This window comes from Ascaphus truei, chromosome 7 (genome assembly GCF_040206685.1).
Source record: "Ascaphus truei isolate aAscTru1 chromosome 7, aAscTru1.hap1, whole genome shotgun sequence".
Taxonomy (NCBI): Eukaryota; Metazoa; Chordata; class Amphibia; order Anura; family Ascaphidae; genus Ascaphus; species Ascaphus truei.
In genome coordinates, this window is record NC_134489.1 from 75,766,480 (window position 1) to 75,784,199 (window position 17,720).

The 17,720-nt window shown below is 41.4% G+C and overlaps 1 protein-coding gene across 1 annotated transcript in view; it reads right to left on the minus strand.

Moving 5' to 3' along the window:
• Nucleotides 1-8,330: 8,330 nt before the first annotated feature.
• Nucleotides 8,331-17,720, minus strand: part of GORASP2 (golgi reassembly stacking protein 2) — a 30,045-nt gene continuing 20,655 nt past the window's right edge. Inside the window, exons 6-10 of the mRNA XM_075609090.1 lie at nt 14,029-14,161; nt 12,746-12,863; nt 11,839-11,922; nt 11,171-11,290; nt 8,331-9,136 (exon numbers count right to left, since the gene is read on the minus strand). Coding sequence (XP_075465205.1) covers nt 8,877-9,136; nt 11,171-11,290; nt 11,839-11,922; nt 12,746-12,863; nt 14,029-14,161 — 715 coding nt within the window. The 3' untranslated portion in view covers nt 8,331-8,876. The remainder of the gene's footprint in view (nt 9,137-11,170; nt 11,291-11,838; nt 11,923-12,745; nt 12,864-14,028; nt 14,162-17,720) is intronic.

Genomic DNA, 17,720 nt, shown 5'->3' on the forward strand with positions numbered 1-17,720 from the left:
TTAAGCTAAGATTATACTACTTGCACGCACGACGGACTGCATAGACTCGCTTGAGTGATCGGGAGGCGTGGCTGTGACATCACGAAGCTGGTTCGCCCTCATTGGCTGAACCGCTCAGGTGACGCTGACGTCACTTGAAGACAATCTTTTGTCTTTTCAAAACACAATTGCACCATTGCGCTCCATTGTGTGTGCACTAGGGGAGGCCTCATAGGCATTATGCAATTTGGGCTTGTCGCGCACGAGCACATTCGCGCTGACTATAATCTCAGCCTTAACGAGCTGAATACTTATGCAACCAGTAAATTGCATTTTGTACCTAAACTTTGCCGACATTTGATCTCCTCGTATGTGTTCAGTTTAACCACTACAGCTTTGTAGCTTAGAATTAAAAAAAAGTTTCTTTGAAAAACTATGCATACATTATTTGTAATGCAACAAAGTGACATTATTGGTAGTTGGTGAATGTGTGTGCGCGTGTTCGATCCGAAGTCAAACCGGTTTAATGAATTATCCAGTGCAATCTTGAAAGTTTTTAGCAGATAAGCCAAATAAAAATATCACTTGTGAGCTGTTGCACACGTCTGTAACACTGCTTTTCACCATTATATCTTGGCATACAATTCCACTGCAGCCAAGGATTATGGGAAATGATATGCAAATGAGCACACAGTTTTGCAGAAAAGCAACAAATATCCCAATGCCCACTAGATGGTGCAAATGTTAAGGCATATGTAATATCAATGTGATTCTCCTATAACCCTCATACTATGCCTATTGCTGTACATTTTAAGTACTCTGTCCATGCCCCAGATATCTTAAAATCTACATTTTGTTTCCTGAAGCACAGTGAAATAAAGGAACTTGCCCAAGGTCAATATGAAGAAACTGCTGTTTCGTGTGTGTGTGTGTGTGTGTGTGTGTGTGTGTGTGTGTGTGTGTGTGTGTGTGTGTGTGTGTGTGTGTGTGTGTGTGTGTGTGTGTGTGTGTGTGCGCGCGCGCGCGCTAGGTCCGGAAATAATTGGACCCTGATACAAGTTTTGTTATTTCGGCTGTGTACCAAAATTAATTCAAGTTAAATAAAGAATATGGGCTTAAAGTGCAGTCTATCAGCTTTAATTTGAGGGTATTCACATCCAAATTGGAGGAAGGGTTTAGGAATTACATATCTTTAATATGTAGCCCCCTCTTTTTCAAGGGACCAAAAGTAATTGGACAATTGACTGAAAAGCTGTTTCATGGACAGGTGTGGGCTATTCCTTCGTTATTTCATCATCAATTAAGCAGGTAAAAGGTCTGGAATTGATTCCAGGTGTGGCATTCGTATTTGGAAGCTGTTGCTGTGAACCCACAACATGCGATCAAAGGAGCTCTCCATGCAAGGAAACAGGGCATACTTAGGCTGCAAAAAAAAAAGAAAAGAAAATCCATCAGAGCGATAGCAGGAACATTAGGAGTGGCCAAATCAACAGTTTGTTTCATTCTGAGAAAAAAAGAACGCACTGGGGAGCTCTGCAACACAAAAAGGCCTGGGCGTCCACAGAAGACAAGTGGTGGATGATCGTAGGATCCTTTCCATGGTAAAGAAAAAACCCCTTCACAACATCCAGCCAAGTGAAGAACACTTTACAGGAGGTAGGCATATCATTATCCAAGTCTACCATAAAGAGAAGACTTCACAAGAGCAAATACAGAGGGTTCACCACAAGGTGCAAACTATTCATAAGCCTCAAGAATAGAAAGGCCAGATTAGGCTTTGCCAAACAATATCTAAAAAAAAAAAGCCAGGCCAGTTCTGGAACAGCATTCTTTGGACAGATGAAACTAAGATCAACCTGTACCAGAATGATGGGAAGAAAAAAGTATGGAGAAGGCTTGGAACGGCTCATGATCCGAAGCATACCACATCATCTGTAAAACACGGTGGAGGAAGTGTGATGGCATGGGCATGCATGGCTTACAATGGCACTGGGTCACTAGTTTTTATTGGTGATGTGACAGAAGGCAGAAGCAGCCAGATTAATTCTGAAGTGTATAGGGAAATATTGTTTGCTCAGATTCAGTCAAATTCAGCGAAGTTGATTGGACGGCGCTTCACTTTACAGATGGACAATGACCCAAAACATAATGCAAAAGCAACCCAGGAGTTTTTTTTTTTAGGCAAAGTGGAATATTCTGCAATGGCCGAGTCCATCAACTGATCTCAACCCGATCGAGCATGCATTTCATTTGCTGAAGACAAAACTTAAGGCAGAAAGACCCACGAACAAACAACAACTGAAGACAGCTGCAGTAAAGTGGGTGGGGGGTGGGGGAGGGGGTTCGCCTCTGGCCTTCAACTCTTCCAGCCAGGGCATTATTGGCCAGTAATGCCCTGTTCAGGGATTATTACTTAATTAAAGGACTATTTTTCATAGTTGCTTACATGCCTATTGATACCTTAATCACACAGAAAGTGGTGGTCAAGAATTCAACACTAATCTATTAGCATCTTGTAAACACAGTGGTTTACCTCCCGGGGACCCCCTAGAGCTGATTTTTGTTTAAAACCGTAATTTACATTGTTAGGAAAGTATTTGTGCATTATTATTTTTTTTGACCACTTTTTATAGGCATGCAATGCATTTGTTAAGTCAATGATGGATAATACAGTACCATTTTCTGAAGCGTTTATAAATAAGAACCTGATCTGTACTTTCTGCGAGTACACACTTTATTTTTACCTCCACAGGTTCTCACTGCTTTTGCTTTTTATAATATAGTACAATTCTGATGGTCCGCAACCTTATAGTTCAGAACTCCTGATAGATCGATATCTGACAACTCACTCAGTAGCCGGATGAGTTTTGGTAGCAGTGTGAGTCTTTTGCTGCTTTGCATTCTGGTACGCCATTTTAAGTTTAATAAGTGAATACTGTACAATAATCTGCTCTGCATCACTTCTGAAGTCATCTCTAAATGATTGGTGAGTAAAATACTGTACTTGACAGTACTGCTTTATTAGTACTGTTTTTACTATTTTTTTTAAATTATTATACCTGATTTAAATCAGATGTTTCGGTTTTAAAAGGAGGGGCTATATAATCAACCTTTGTTCCTACCCCAGTATACTCCTTGAGAAAGTACTCATAGCCTGAAATGCGCTGGGAGATTTTTGTTTTGTCTTATGTTTTATGGTTTTTAATATGAAGTTAATAAACTTTTTTTTTTTCCCTTACCCGGTGAGTTGTTTGCTTTTTTCCCCCCTGTGTCTGCTGTCCCACCAATAGTTTATTTACAAAATGACTATGTGGGCTACTTCAGTTACTGTACTTATAAATATTATACTACTGTATAACATGTAAAAAGGTGAAAGTGTCTTGGGGTATTGCTAGGAGTAACGCCAAATAGTACGTAATATCCAACAATCCAGCACCACTCACGTTCCAATGGTGCCGGACTATTGGAATTATACAATAGTTCATTTTCATACAGCTCTGATTTACCATGGTCACTCTAACACTCAACTGGTTGTAAAATAGGATCTTCCATGTCATTCAAGAATGCCTTAACCACAACTCTACACCTCCCATGCTTCTTGTTAGCATCCATGAATGCAGCAAGAAATTCTGCAATGTAATGCCAGATACATTGATTACCACAACAGTTGATTGAAAAATAAGACCAGAAGGGTATTTCTTTCTCGAGGCCAGTGTTCATTTAATGACTTTTTCCCAGATCCAATATTGAGTGCCGCTCGTAACCACATTATGAATAAAACTAGCCCTTTTGAAAATGTCAGGTGAAAAGCTTGTCACTTAAAGGACACATTGCATTGATAGGTCATGAAACTATAAAGCCCTTTTAAATTAAATGTAAAAAATTGCCATTTATTGTTACAATATCAAACATGTAGGGTAATGTATGGATTTGAGCTACTGCTGTTATCGTGAGGTGTTAATGTCTTGGTAATGTAGTGAAACAGTTCACTGGCATTATTGAATCTAACCCGCGTGATTTGTTATTTTGGTAAATTGGACGCTGTCTATGTTGCCTGAGTGGGTGATACACTGTTGCCCTCCATCAACAGTGGGGTTAGAAATCCCCAAACTACAGTACACTCCACTAACCCATTTGCTTCTAGAAGGTCCCTCTGGCAGAAAAGATACCAACATAAGTAATACCTTTATACGTTTATATTTTTTAAGTTTAGCCATATGAAACATAGAAACATTCTTTGTGATATTAATAAAATATACTATATATTATATGACCTGCATTGTGTGAAACCTTTTATGCGAAATGCATTTAATTGCTACAGAAATGAGAAGCCACTGTTGGGTACATAACTGACATGTCCAGCAGCCAATGTGTTTATATTATTTGTTTCTCAGATATAAAATGAACAATTGAGAATGGAAACAATTGTTGTAAAAAGGTTGCACGTAGTTCTATATTTATATGGTACCAAGTTATTTGAGCTGGAGCACAATACAATATAATAGCATGTTCTTGTATAGCACTGCTAGTTTTACATAGCGCTTTTACAGAAACGTTTTGCAGGCACAGGTCCCTGCCCTGTGGAGCTTACAATCTATGTTTTTTTTGGTGCCTGAGGCATAGAGATAAAGTGACTTGCCCAAGGTCACAAAGAGCCGACACTGGGAATTGAACCAGGTTCCCCTGCTTCCAACTCTCAGTGTCTTTACTCACTGACCCACTCCTTCTCCATATTGCAGACAAAAGACAGAAAGCATCCCATCGGTAAGAGCTTTTCCAGAAGATATCTAATCCATGCAAGACATATACGTATCTAATGATAATTAAAAAAAAAAAAAAAGAGGCAGGTTCTCTAAGGTCTCAAAGCGCCTGACTAGTTTATCTACTGTATTAAATAATTGAATATTATTACTCTTGTTTTCCCTCCTATATTGGGTTTCTTTTTTTTTTTTTTGTCTGTTAACCCCTTCCTTCCTGGATTTTTACTTCTGTACCCCATCCCTTATACCAGGGCTGTGCACACTTTTCAGTTTGCGCCTCACTCCTTACCTGGTCTCTGGTGTCACGTTGCCACATTACGTGACTGCGTTGCCATGGTGATGCGTCGCCTGAAGCCCCCGGAGGTAAGGGAAGTTACAGAGGCCTTGTGCTGTCCCCCGGCATTTAATTTAAATGCCTTGGGGAAGAGGACGACGCCTCTGTAAGAGCCGTGCCCCATCTCCCCCTAGAAAACCTTGCACGCCCCTTCCCACTCCCCCCACCCCCCCTGACTTATACTACAGTTTAAGAAATTAATTAAAAAATTTACAATTTACAATTGTTTCCTGAGGTGGTGACTGGTACATAACCTATACCCTTCCCCTCCTCATTGGGATAGTCCTCAAGATAACCTTGAAATTACTCACAGTATCTCCCCTTGTGATGTCTCCTCAGGCATGCAGCTGATGTAGAGACCAGAAATGTCCAAAAAAATGGTGATACAGCGCACAGCAAACACATAGCCGGTTCAGGAAGATTTTTTTTTAAAAATCAATTTTTGGACAGTCTTAGCTCGTAGAGCCAGACAAGCATGTTTAAAAAAAAATATTCAGCAAGTTAGAAAAAAAAATAGCACAAAGTTGCACTGAATTTTGAAAAAAAAATTTTTTTTGTGAGACCGATTTTATTAGAGACCTTGTTTGCTTACATAACTCCAAATAGTCACATACTCCATTCGGTGAGATCTGTGAACACGAGCTGCAAGCTAACTTAAAAATGCAAAATGCTTATTTACAAGGTATCTCAGCCTGTGGACTATATGGAGCAGTATAAGTAAAGGTGCCATCTATTATTTAGATATAAACTGAAGATTATATGGTTAAATTGGGATGCATTCCAAAGACCTCCCACAAGTCCCTTTTTTCCAAACCTACATCTAATTGAACACTATTACCAAGTACTCCTGTCTCACTTCTCGGATACTGTACAGCTGTACTTTATTAAAAGTACAGTAGTTTAAGGTTGAGATTATACTGCTGGTGTGTGCGCAAGGTCACGCGCGCGCTAAACCTGCACTGCAGGCTTGAGGGTTTGAGAGGCGTGGCCGTGACATCACGTCAGTGGTGTCCCCTCATTGGCTGAACCGCTCACATGACGTAGCCGTCATGCGGCAAGAACAATTTCAAATGTCTTTTCAAAAATCGCGCGCTTGGACACGGTCGCGCGCACTATGTGTGCGCTCATTGGACAACAATTTGTTTTGGCATCGCACGTGCACTGCCACTATAATCGCAGCCTAACACTCACCAATGATGTGTTTGGGTGTGCGTACTGCTGGGCGAGACAAGCACAGCTGGGAAGAGGGGGCGCCAAACAGAACAGCGATTTGCTGCGCGCCATCCCTCGCATCAACTTGTGTACCTGCAAGCTAACCTTTGTGCTTTTTGATTTTTAGTGGTAAAACAACAGCATAGGTGCAAATTTACGTTAACCGAAGTCATGCAAATCGAGGGTCCGCTGTATATTACTTGGGAGCCAGTACACAGCTTGGCAAAACTGTATTGTACTGTACCAGCCAAATCGATCAAATCTGAGGGTCAGCACTAAACTGGAAGGTGTATTCTAATGTGCAGGGAAAGATCCAAATATCAGCTATTTCTATTTAGATCTTTCTATTCAAGCCCGAGAGCACACCTGGTGGGAGTCATCACAGTGGACCGTGAGGAGTTTAAAAGCGAGTTCTTCAACATTAGGCTTTGGTCCCGCTGCCCGCGGCTGCAGGCAACCAGCTGTCTGCCTCCGTTCTGGATGTCCCCGCTGGCTCCTTCCGGCGTGGCTGACTGCGTGCTGTAACGCGTCATCCAGCCGGAGCTACAAGGAGCTTGTGGTTTCGGCGAGTGTTGCGTCACGTGACACGCAAGGGAACCAATCACGGATTGGATCCCAGCAGCCAATCCGATTCCCCCCTCTGCTCCGATCCCCCCCCGTTCTGATTCCCCCCCTGCTCCGATCCCGTGTATTTGCCTGTGTGTGTCCTTCCCTCTGTGCGTGGCTCCGGGAGTGAGAGGGACACCGACAGGGGGTGGGGGTATGACAGCACGAGAGCCCTGTTCAAACCATGCCCCCCACCCCGATCCGGCTCCCTACAGACCGCAGGTAGCGGTTAATTGCCTCATGCGGGCGCGCTGACTGAGGGAGGGGGGCCTTAGCCTTATTGTGCTTAAGTTCTAAGCCTGCTCACCCCCTCCATATCTGGTGTGGATTGACAGCATCAGTAGTTCTGCTCTTGCAGAATACAACACTGCGCTATCTGTTTATGGACTCATGATCTCTGCTGTTGCATATATGTGTAAAGATTGAACTGGATTATCATCACTGCATTATTTGTTTGTATGGTCTTTTGAGCACCAGATTCTGAATTTGCATTAATCCTACCCACCAAATATTCTCATGTGCAAACTGCCACTACTTTCAGTGGACATGGTCAGTAAAAACAAGTCCCACCAGTAATTCTGCACTATATTTTTTTTTTGCATGGCGACTTTGAATTTGACAGAACTTGATATCAAGAAAAGTAAATATGTGGACTGATAGTTTATGCCGAGAACATTTAATCTACATGTTCCCTCTCTTCTATAATCTATTCGTTGAACTATTGTCAGTAGGAGCAAACTGTTTTTCTGTGACATAATTTCTATATGGGTTTCTTTTCGTACTGCAATCTCAAGTATTTGAATAGCAAGATTAATTTAAACAGGTTATTAGGTATAGGCAGACATTCATTTTTTTGGGCAGGTATATCTTTTCCACGCTTTTGTTTTTTCTTCTCTTCCACAACAAACTTGGTAAAAATGAACATACATCTTGGTGTCTTAACACAAGGGGAATCAATTGTTTTTTTGCCCTTCAGACATTTTTAGGAGGCCCACCTCGCCTACAACGGTCACCTTGCCTACATTAAAAGAGGCATAGGCCTATAGATACAGGTTAGAGTTGCACCTGAAAGCCAGTCACATGGAATTACGCACACGCTGCAACTTTCCATTGAGTTTTGCATAGTGTTTGGGGGATAAAAGGTCAGGGCAGCCATGGGGAACGCTTGCTGACTTTGGCACCAAGAGTACATGATGTGCAGTAACATGACTGCAAAAATCAATGATGACGGGAAGCAAAATCAGCAATTACTTTCATGCATCAATTTGCATGCTAATTGATGTAGCCTTTGCATTCATTATTTCAAGCACTCCTAACGTAACTGGATTAAAATCTAATTATAGAAAACTGTATAGGTTACATTTGTGTCCATGCAAATACACATTTTAGCATCATGGGCTGATGTTTTTATAAAACGCATAAAAGCAACACAGATAATGTAAAATTGCAGTCATTTATTGCTGTATGTATATAATCCCAGATTGAAACCAAACATGAGAAATGGTTCTAACAAACTCAAACTTTCCTTCATATATTTCTTTCTGCCATTTATACAGTAGATTTCTCAGGCAATGCAGCAGCTATTACAAAATGTTAATGACCTCTTCAGAGCTAGAGGGGGCAACAACTCATTCAGGCGAGTTGCTGATCCCTCGAGCACCTAAAGGGGCGGAAAAGTCAAAATAAGAAAAAAGAAACATACACAAATACTCAATTAAGAGTGCACATTCTGTAACTTTATTAAAGACATCTTCGGCTGGAAATTCGTATGCTAAAATTATTTACAACCACAGTTTGGCATTTTCCCATTTGTAGCTTTTTCACCCTCTTTCATTGACCTAATTTTTTCATAACTAGCTTTTTTATTTTTATTTACAGGTCTCCTACATGTAAGTAGAAACTAATGAAATTAATGATTGTTTGAAACACATTCTGTGGCTAAATAAATACATCAAGACAATCCAATCCATAAGAAAGGGTTGAAGTTATGATGACTCGCCGACGCTCGTTTCTGTGCTGCCGACAATGGCTTTTTCTGTGATGGGAAAGGCCACTTTCCCAAGGTCTTCGATAGTAGCGGAGACAGAAACGTTTTCTGTGGCAGGCGCTGGAGTGTGGTCCAGCAATGAAGGAATCAGGTCACCAGCTATAGGCCCCAGAGGAAACGTGTGAAATTGAGGGGCTATGGAGAGAGGTGGCAGCCCTGCGAGATTCAAAGGTGGCAAAGTACCAATAGGTGGCAAACCTGGAAGTGCAAGCAAAACAAAAAAGTAAACATACAACCTACAAATGGAAATATGCTAGTAATGTGCAATTTTCCACCTTTAAGACCCACCTGCTAAAAGAAGCATATGAATAGCACTGTGGATAATCCTGGACACATGATACATGATACATAAAGCTTGGCCCCCTGCAGACGCACTTACAAGAATTTCCTCCTACTGTCTCTATACGTTCCCCTACCTACCAATTAGATTGTAAGCTCCTCGGAGCAGAGACTCCTCTTCCTTAATGTTACTCCTAGTGTGTCTGAAGCCCTTATTCCCATGACCTGTTATTTATATTATGTTATTTATATGATTACAACATGTATTACTACTGTGAAGCGCTATGTATATTTATGGCACTATATAAATAAAGACATACAACTCTACATTCCCAGGTAAATTAAATTCCCCTGTGTGCTAATTCTTTAATTATTCAACAGAAGGGATAGGTCTGCCTGAGTGTAATCTGAAATAAAGTGTCGCCTTACTTCTGTTCACTGTTTTTCCCCTATATACAATAAACAGAGACGTAATAGGGGTACAAAAAGAGTAGAAAAGAACAGACTATATTTACAGAACTCTTATTTGTTATGAATTAACAATACACTCACTGGCTGTGGGTTAAAATGGTTCAGGCATTATTTTAATTGCTCACTTATCTTGTGTTTTTAGGATTATTTGTGAATTGGTTTCCTCTGGCTGCCTAATTTTTAATGCCCTGGTCTTTTAGTACATCCCCGCATGCGCGTCCGACTGCGGGACCAATAGCGGGGATCTCGTCAAGGGTACGGTGGCCGATCGTGACCAAACTTCCAGTATCGGCAGGGAACTACGCGTTTCGCAAAACTAATTGCTTCCTCGCCCACCGTACCCTTGACGAGATCCCTGCTATCGGTCCCGCAGTCGGACGCTCATGCGGGGGTGTACCGAGAAACGCAGGACTCGTCCTAGGATCCGGAGCTGATCAGTGTTTTTCTCAAGTGTGAGTGCTTTTATTTTTGTTTTGTTACTAATAAAATGTATTGAAATCTGAGCGCGGCTTTGCCCATTGTCCTTGTCTGGGATCACGGGAGAGACGCCACCCACTCACAACATCAGTTTTTGGTCCAATTGAGGGATCGTATGAAAGGAGGGTCCACACTTTTGACCTAAAAGACCATGTTGATGTGAAGGGGCTCACACATGGCCGTGTGAATACTAACTATATATCTCGTTTTTCAGTTTGTAACCTGGTATTTTGTCCCGTTCAACAATATCCATGTATCCTCAGGGATTTTAATGCCCCTAATTAATTCATTCTCTTTAACACTTCTTCCCAGAACAACTTAATGACTTAGCAACTTCACCAGATGTAGCTCATGGTCGTCCTTTCCCCACAACCTCTCCAACACACTTTGGATGAATTTGGGAAATAAGCAGCGTCTGACAGGAGTATATTACCATTTGTACATTATGTTGTATGGGTTCTCTGAAGTTAACAGAAACTGAAGATGTATTTTGTTATTTCCCATATTTGCATCCATTATTCTACTGGTAATGGAGCTAGTTCTCTCCCAGGTTACAAAATTTGAGTTGACCTTACTATGCTTATATATTAAGAGTGTATATAATACCAATTGACAACAGGCAAAGAAAATGTAGTACAGTAGCTTCTTTTAATACAACATTTTCCCGTTTACCCACGAGTCAAAACACTATACTTTCTCATAGTGTTGGATTTCCCTTTTATGAGTTTGGTTCTACGATTCAAGTGTGTGTGCAAACAAATTTTTTTTTGTAATTCCCCTTTATCACAGTGATCCACTTTTATAAGCATCGTATGTATATTAACTGCGACAAATATTCTGGTCAGAGACAAGGAATTGTACACATTGAATTGGCCCATTCACAACCAAATATCTGGGGTATTAGGTACTGTATGAGTAAGCCACTGCTGCAGCATCCAACTGCAATAAAGGACAGGCATTAATAAAAGAAGATTAGTAATTTTCAGTGATTGTATTAGAACATACCAGTATGCATCATGTCTGGCAATACAGGCCTTGGGATAAAGTGTGGAGCAGGCATTTTGAGATTGGGGAGATTAGGTAGATTGGTTAGAGTAGGGAGTCCAGTGGATAATGGCATGAGACCTTAAAAAGATGGAAGGGGTGGGTGGGGAAAGAGAGGAAGTCATAAATAAACAATATTTTTTCTTTAAATTACTTATGTAAAATAAGAATGTATATAATAACTACAGACAAAAGAGCTGAGCGAAAGAGGGGACATCTTTGTGTGGGCAGAGAAAATGGCACATATACATATAACAAAAACACAATCAGTTATTATATATATCAAATGAAAAAAATAAAAAATAAATTCAAAACCCCATGACAGTGCACACGTTAACGTAAAAACACTACTACCGGGTGTGAGGTCTCTCCTATACATCCTATGTATAGGGCAATTTCTAATAAGGTATTGAGCAAAGTGAGAACAGTATGGAGTCCATGAAAGATTCTATAAGAGAACTAGTACCCAAACATAAACTTTAGGTGCACTGCTTCTTTAAATAACTGATGAGACCGAACTGTACCCAAGGGTATAATTTAAATAAAAGGAACAAGAAAAGTTGTGTATTTACAACAGCAGTCTTCAGAAAGCATACTATTATCACATAAGAAAACAGCAATATAATTACCTGGAATTGCAACTGTTGGGTTCAGAGGAATGGAGCTGAGGGAAGGATGAACTTGGGAAGGTAATACAGGCACTGTTGGGATGCCTGGAAAAAAGAAACACTACATTTTACCTCAATTTTCCTTTTCTTAAACTTCACACAGCCTTTGGTTCGGATTCACCAATCACCAATACGGAATATCCAATCTGGCGCGAACTACCATCAACTTTAATGACCGTTAACGCCTGATCAGGATCCGATATTACGCAGAGTTTAGTAAATCTCCCTCTTTAATTAGTGGTTCTATTCCAGACTCTAGGTCAGGGGTGAGCAACTCAAGTCCCTAAGGGCCACCAACAGTGCTGAAGCAGGGATATACTGAAACCTTGACCTGTTGGGGGCCCTTGAGGACTGGGAGTTGCCCAACTCTGACCCAAGTCATTTAATATGCTTTGAAGCTACATCCCACTGCTGGAGAAGATTTTATTCACATGCAGCAGACCTCTTCTCCAGCGCTGGAACACAGCTTCACAGCATAATAACTAGGGGCCACAGTTGGAGACCTGTATTGGGCGATCTACCAGATAATGGAGTCTGGATTACTATAACACAGAACAGATAGTGCATATAAGCAAATTTTTTTTTTTTTTTTAATACCCTTCATTAATTTTTTACAATGACAATTTCCTTCCATGTTTAAGCTAAAGCACTTTGGAGATCTCTTCTTGCAACTACGTTTTTGTTGACCCTGTACAAAATGACTGGTCTCCTCTTACAGAAATATTAGGATCGAGCATTGTGTGATTAAATGCTCATATTAACATTTCTAATGAAAATTAAGAAGCCATAATGTGCTTTGATTTGTTTGGGTCTCCTCCAAAACTGAAGTCAAACTATTTAGAATTTAATTTTTCAGTGAACTATATACCTGAATTGAGAACATTAATAACAGCGGGTGGATTGGAGCCAATAGAAAGTCCAGACAGGCTTGGTTCAATTCCTGTGACTCCAAGCGGTAAAGTAGGAGAGTTTACAGATAACTGTACCTAAAACAAAAATAAACAGAACGTTTGCTGTGGCCTATTTCGGAATCCATGCAAGATAAGATACTAGTTCAGTGGTAGGTAACATGATATACATCAATGTGCAGCACTTGGGCCCACAAAAAGGGCTGCACATTACACACAGGGACTTTTGCAGCCATAGGTAGCTCCTGTCAGCTGCTTACAGCTGAGTCCCCAGTGGCCACGGCTGCACGAGCGTCAGAGCAACTGGCGGCGAGTGCATAGGTAAAAGATGCGGTCTAGGAGTAACAATGGGATGTGCAGGGGCCGCGACCATGACGGGGAGGTGGGGCGGCCATGATGGTCTACCCTATCTGCACAACCATTGGTTGCTAGTCCACCATGTGACAGCGTCGCTGCAGGGAAAGACAAAATCCTTGTCTTCCCTTCCCGCGGTCGCATCTTTGCACGCACACACTGTGACTGGGGCCGGTCTTATAGAGGGCTGTGCTCTGGTGTGCGGCACGCACAGCAGCGGCCACCGGAGACTCAGCATTAAGCCGGCACGCTGCTAAATATTGTACCGCTTGTCTTCATACACAGGGAACTACTGATTAGCACAGGAGGGGAGTGCGGCAGCACAGTATTTATCAGCGCACTGTCAACCAGCTGAAGAAGCTACAATCCATGCCAGCAACATCTCCGTTCCCTCTGCAGGGAGGAAAAAGGGAGAGTGGTCTGCTTGGGTGACCAGGTTAGGGGCCGCAGGTGAAGTCCCCGAGAACCTCATGCGGCCCCCTCATGCCACCTGCTGCCCACCAATGTACAAAATCTCAGCACATGCCTTTAGTCTAAAACTGTTCTTGGTGAAGAATGGTGATACAATCATTGCTGCAACTTCAGAACTCCATGCGCATTCAATGTACTGATCGCTATTCATTTGTATTACCTAATGTATTGAACTACAAGGCCAAAGAGAAACAGTGCTCTGGTTATGTCAACCCCAACAATAATCAAAGTCAAGATTAAGATAAGAGCACTTCCTTTTCCTTTCACAGCTTGTGGTTGAACATGTTAAGTCATTGCTGCTTGCACCTAGTACCATATTTTTTATTTGAGCAAATATGCAGCTAACTATTCTGGGTACTCGATCATCTTTCCTTGCGGGTTTATTTTCTCTAGGTTAAAGAACATAGGACATATGTACCTCTGTAAAGCCATCCTTTAGAGGACTCACTGGTGCCCCGGGAACTTGTCCAGGCAGAAAGATTTTCTTTCCCTCCTCAAATGGACGTGTTGGTATCCGATGGAGGTACCCGTAGCCAATACCACACCCTAGACTAGAATGACATAATATGGTTTTGTGTTACCCTGAAGGCCATGTATGAAACTCCACATTGATAATATTGCCATAACAATGATACCAAGACATTGTAAGGACACATTTTAGTCTTAATTTATCAAAGTATTTAGCATCACTTACATAAGTGAGTAATTTGTAGAGAGATTATATGAAGCAGTAAGGAGAGTTACTTTGATTCGCATATGGTAGCGGAATTAATCATTTTTATATCCAAAATGGTCTCATTTGTCTCCATCAAGATTAACCAGGTTTGAGGTGTCAAAGTTGCAGTTCAAGCTGCCGTTAAAAAAAAATAAAAATAACATTTCCATTCAATGTGTGTATCAATACTATCTGCACACTGACAAGTGATTGGCTAAATTGCAGATCGTTCTCCTGTAATCGATCGCTTTGTTCTGGGTTATTTAATTCAGTTATTGCTGCAAAACAGTACCCATGATGCAAAGTTCTGTGTGGAAGATCATGTAACCAGGCAGTTATTAGTTACAATTGGTGCACTGCAAGAGAGAGAGGGCAGGGCTCAAGAGCCAGGCCTGTCTCAGAAGAGCAAGGGAGTGTGACCATGTAAATGGTTTCTATAGAAACAAAAATGCTTGTTACATTAGAATACAATCAAATATGTCTATAAAATTGTTTTAAAAAAATGCTACAAGTATTTGCTCATAGTACAGAACTGATTTAAAAAAAAAAAAAAAAAAAAAAAAAAAACCCTGAAGGATATGGCTTGAACTGCAGCTTTGATGGCAAACAGATCTGTGTCAGCTGTACACGTCTCTTACATTTGACAGAAATCGTGTGTGTGGAAGTCATTTTTTGGTCGCTTGATACAAAACCCGTGCAAAAGAAAGAAGTAGCGCTAACCACGAACCTAATATTAAATAGCTAAATATAATACAGTGTTTATACAAAGTGAATACAAATTGAGGAGGTAGAGTCTCCAATACAGAATACTTAAGTCCAGCTGCCAGAGTCCAGGAGAGAGTTAAGCTGCGAACCCGCTGCGGCCGGCGGTGCGCGCGGACCACCAGACCCTTGCCCGAATGGTCCCTGCCCCCGCTGCCTCCTTCCGGCAGGGCTGACTACGTACTGTGACGCGTCAGCCGGCCGATGCTGCAAGATCCTAGTGATTTTCGGCGCTGACGCGTCACGGCGAGTCAGCCAATGGGGAGGAGGGGAGGTAAGGAGCTAGATGGGAGGCGCCTTGGGCGGGGAGCAGGGAAGGAGCTGCGGGTTAAAGTGTGTGAGTGTGTATGTATGTATGTGTGTGTAAATGTGTGTGACTGTGTATGTATGTGTGTGTGTGTAAATGTGTGTGACTGTGTATGTATGTGTGTGTGTGTGTGTGTGTGTGTGTGTGTGTGTGTGTGTGTGTGTGTGTGTGTGTGTGTGTGGGGGTGGACGGCACCACGATCAGATCCCGCCTCCCTCCCACTCCCGCCCCCCTACAGACCGCATATCGCGGTCTGTGTCTGTCAGCGCCCCGCCTGTCTGCCGTGCGGGCGCACTGAGTGCGGGAGCGGGGCCTTAGCCTTACACATCCCTCCAAAATGTGAGCAAGAAAGAAAGATGTCCTCCGGCGCGTTGACTCAAGTACAGATGTTAGGCATGGAATAGATAAATACAAAAAGGGGACAACGATTAATAAAGGTTGTTAACCTATTTAGACACTAAATTAAATGTATGCACTTACAGATTAAAAACTACACTAATCTATAAATTCATTCCCACTTGGAGTTTTAGAGGTTAATCAGATAGATGAGGCTAGGTCTCGGCTTATTCAGGATATTTGACAAGTTACAAACGAGAGAAAATCATGGCACAGTAAATTACACAAGACTGGGTTAGAACAATATTGCACTTACAGACAGCACTTGATATATCAGCGTTTGTGGATAGCTTCCCAGCATGTGGTCATGGACCCCTTGCTCTTTTGTGATGGTCCTGCTAACAGTTCTGGCTCCACGGAATCCAAGCATTCTTTTCTCCTTTCACCGTCACATGCCTGCTGAGCCCGTCTCCTCAGATTTCCATGCGGGGGAAAACACGTCGCCTCTCCTTTCTTCCTGTACCTTGCGCACAGACAGGAGGTAGCCAGGAGATCACCAGCGGTGTCTTCCAGGTCACGCTCGCGTCCGGGTACCCGTAGGGCGGTCAGCTGACGGGTTAGGCAAGGGGAGATTCACACTTCACGAGAGCTACGGTGGCCTGTAAGTTCCAAGCCATTGAGTTTCGCAACTGCTTCGTCAGGGATCTGGCTCAGGGTAATGCATCAGTTTAAAATACTGTTTTCAGTTGATCAAATTCTTTACAGTGGATTGCAAATGTCCTTACATGTAAATATTCAGCTTAGTGGTCAAACTTTGTGTGCTAATATCAATGTTTGATATCACATTCACAGCAAAATCAAATACTAAAATATAAACCTTAAAATAATTAAATAGACAATAAAATCAATGTAAAAAATAACAGCATGTTCAGAAACATGGATGGAAACCAAATCAAGCATTCCCAATATAAACTGGTCTATACATGCAGATACAATTATGTTATCTGTCAGGTAGTGTCTATATTAAGTTGCATATGACACCTAATGTTATTTATTGTATCAGATCTATCTTGAAATACTATAATAGTTAGATGTTATTTATTGATTTAATTTATTAAATTCAATTTAAGGTATTCAAAGATCTGCATTGATTATCCACCTGTTTAGGTTACATTATGATGCTATGAAAATGTTAAAAAAAATCTCAATTTTAAAACTACTATTTATTAGTAGAATAAAAACTTATCTTCTGAACTTAAAACAGAAGTTAGTACCCAGCTTTCTGAAATCAAATAGACAGGAATGCTGGCTGAATACCAACACTGAGGGCTTTTTTTTAGATGCCTCAATTGTAGAGCCTGCAATAACAACAGGAAGCAGGAATCTAAATTGAGAGAATTTAGCTCTGTAAGTACATCGATTAAGTATAATATTCAGTCAAACATATCCTGTCAGAGTAAAGGAGTGGTCTACGTGCTGGAGCGCAGCTGCGGACTCCAGTACGTGGGCAGAACTATCCGTAAACTCAAAACTCGATTGGGAGAGCATGTAATATCATCCAGGGACTAGAAACACTGTGTCAAATCACTATATGACAACACAATAGTAATCCCAAATGTCTTCAATTCAATGGGATAGAACAGGTGATCCATGATTGGAGGGGGAGGTGATTATATCCAAAGAATTTCCCAAAGGGAATCCTATTGGATTTTCACTCTTCAGACATTAGTGCCTGCTGGACATAATATAGACATGGATATTGCCTCATTTCTTTAGGTCTAATAGATGTATATGTGAATTTCTGGAATTCAGCAGTTAAGAGTGGATATAGAATTTCTCACTCCTGCTTATGCTCCAATTGTGTAATGTACACCCAACTAGTATGATCTCTCTCCCTATGAAGCAAGTAAAGGTTTATTGTTTTGTGACCAGTATTGAATTTATTGTTGGTATGTGATATATTAACATGGTGGAAACTATAGTTGCAAAA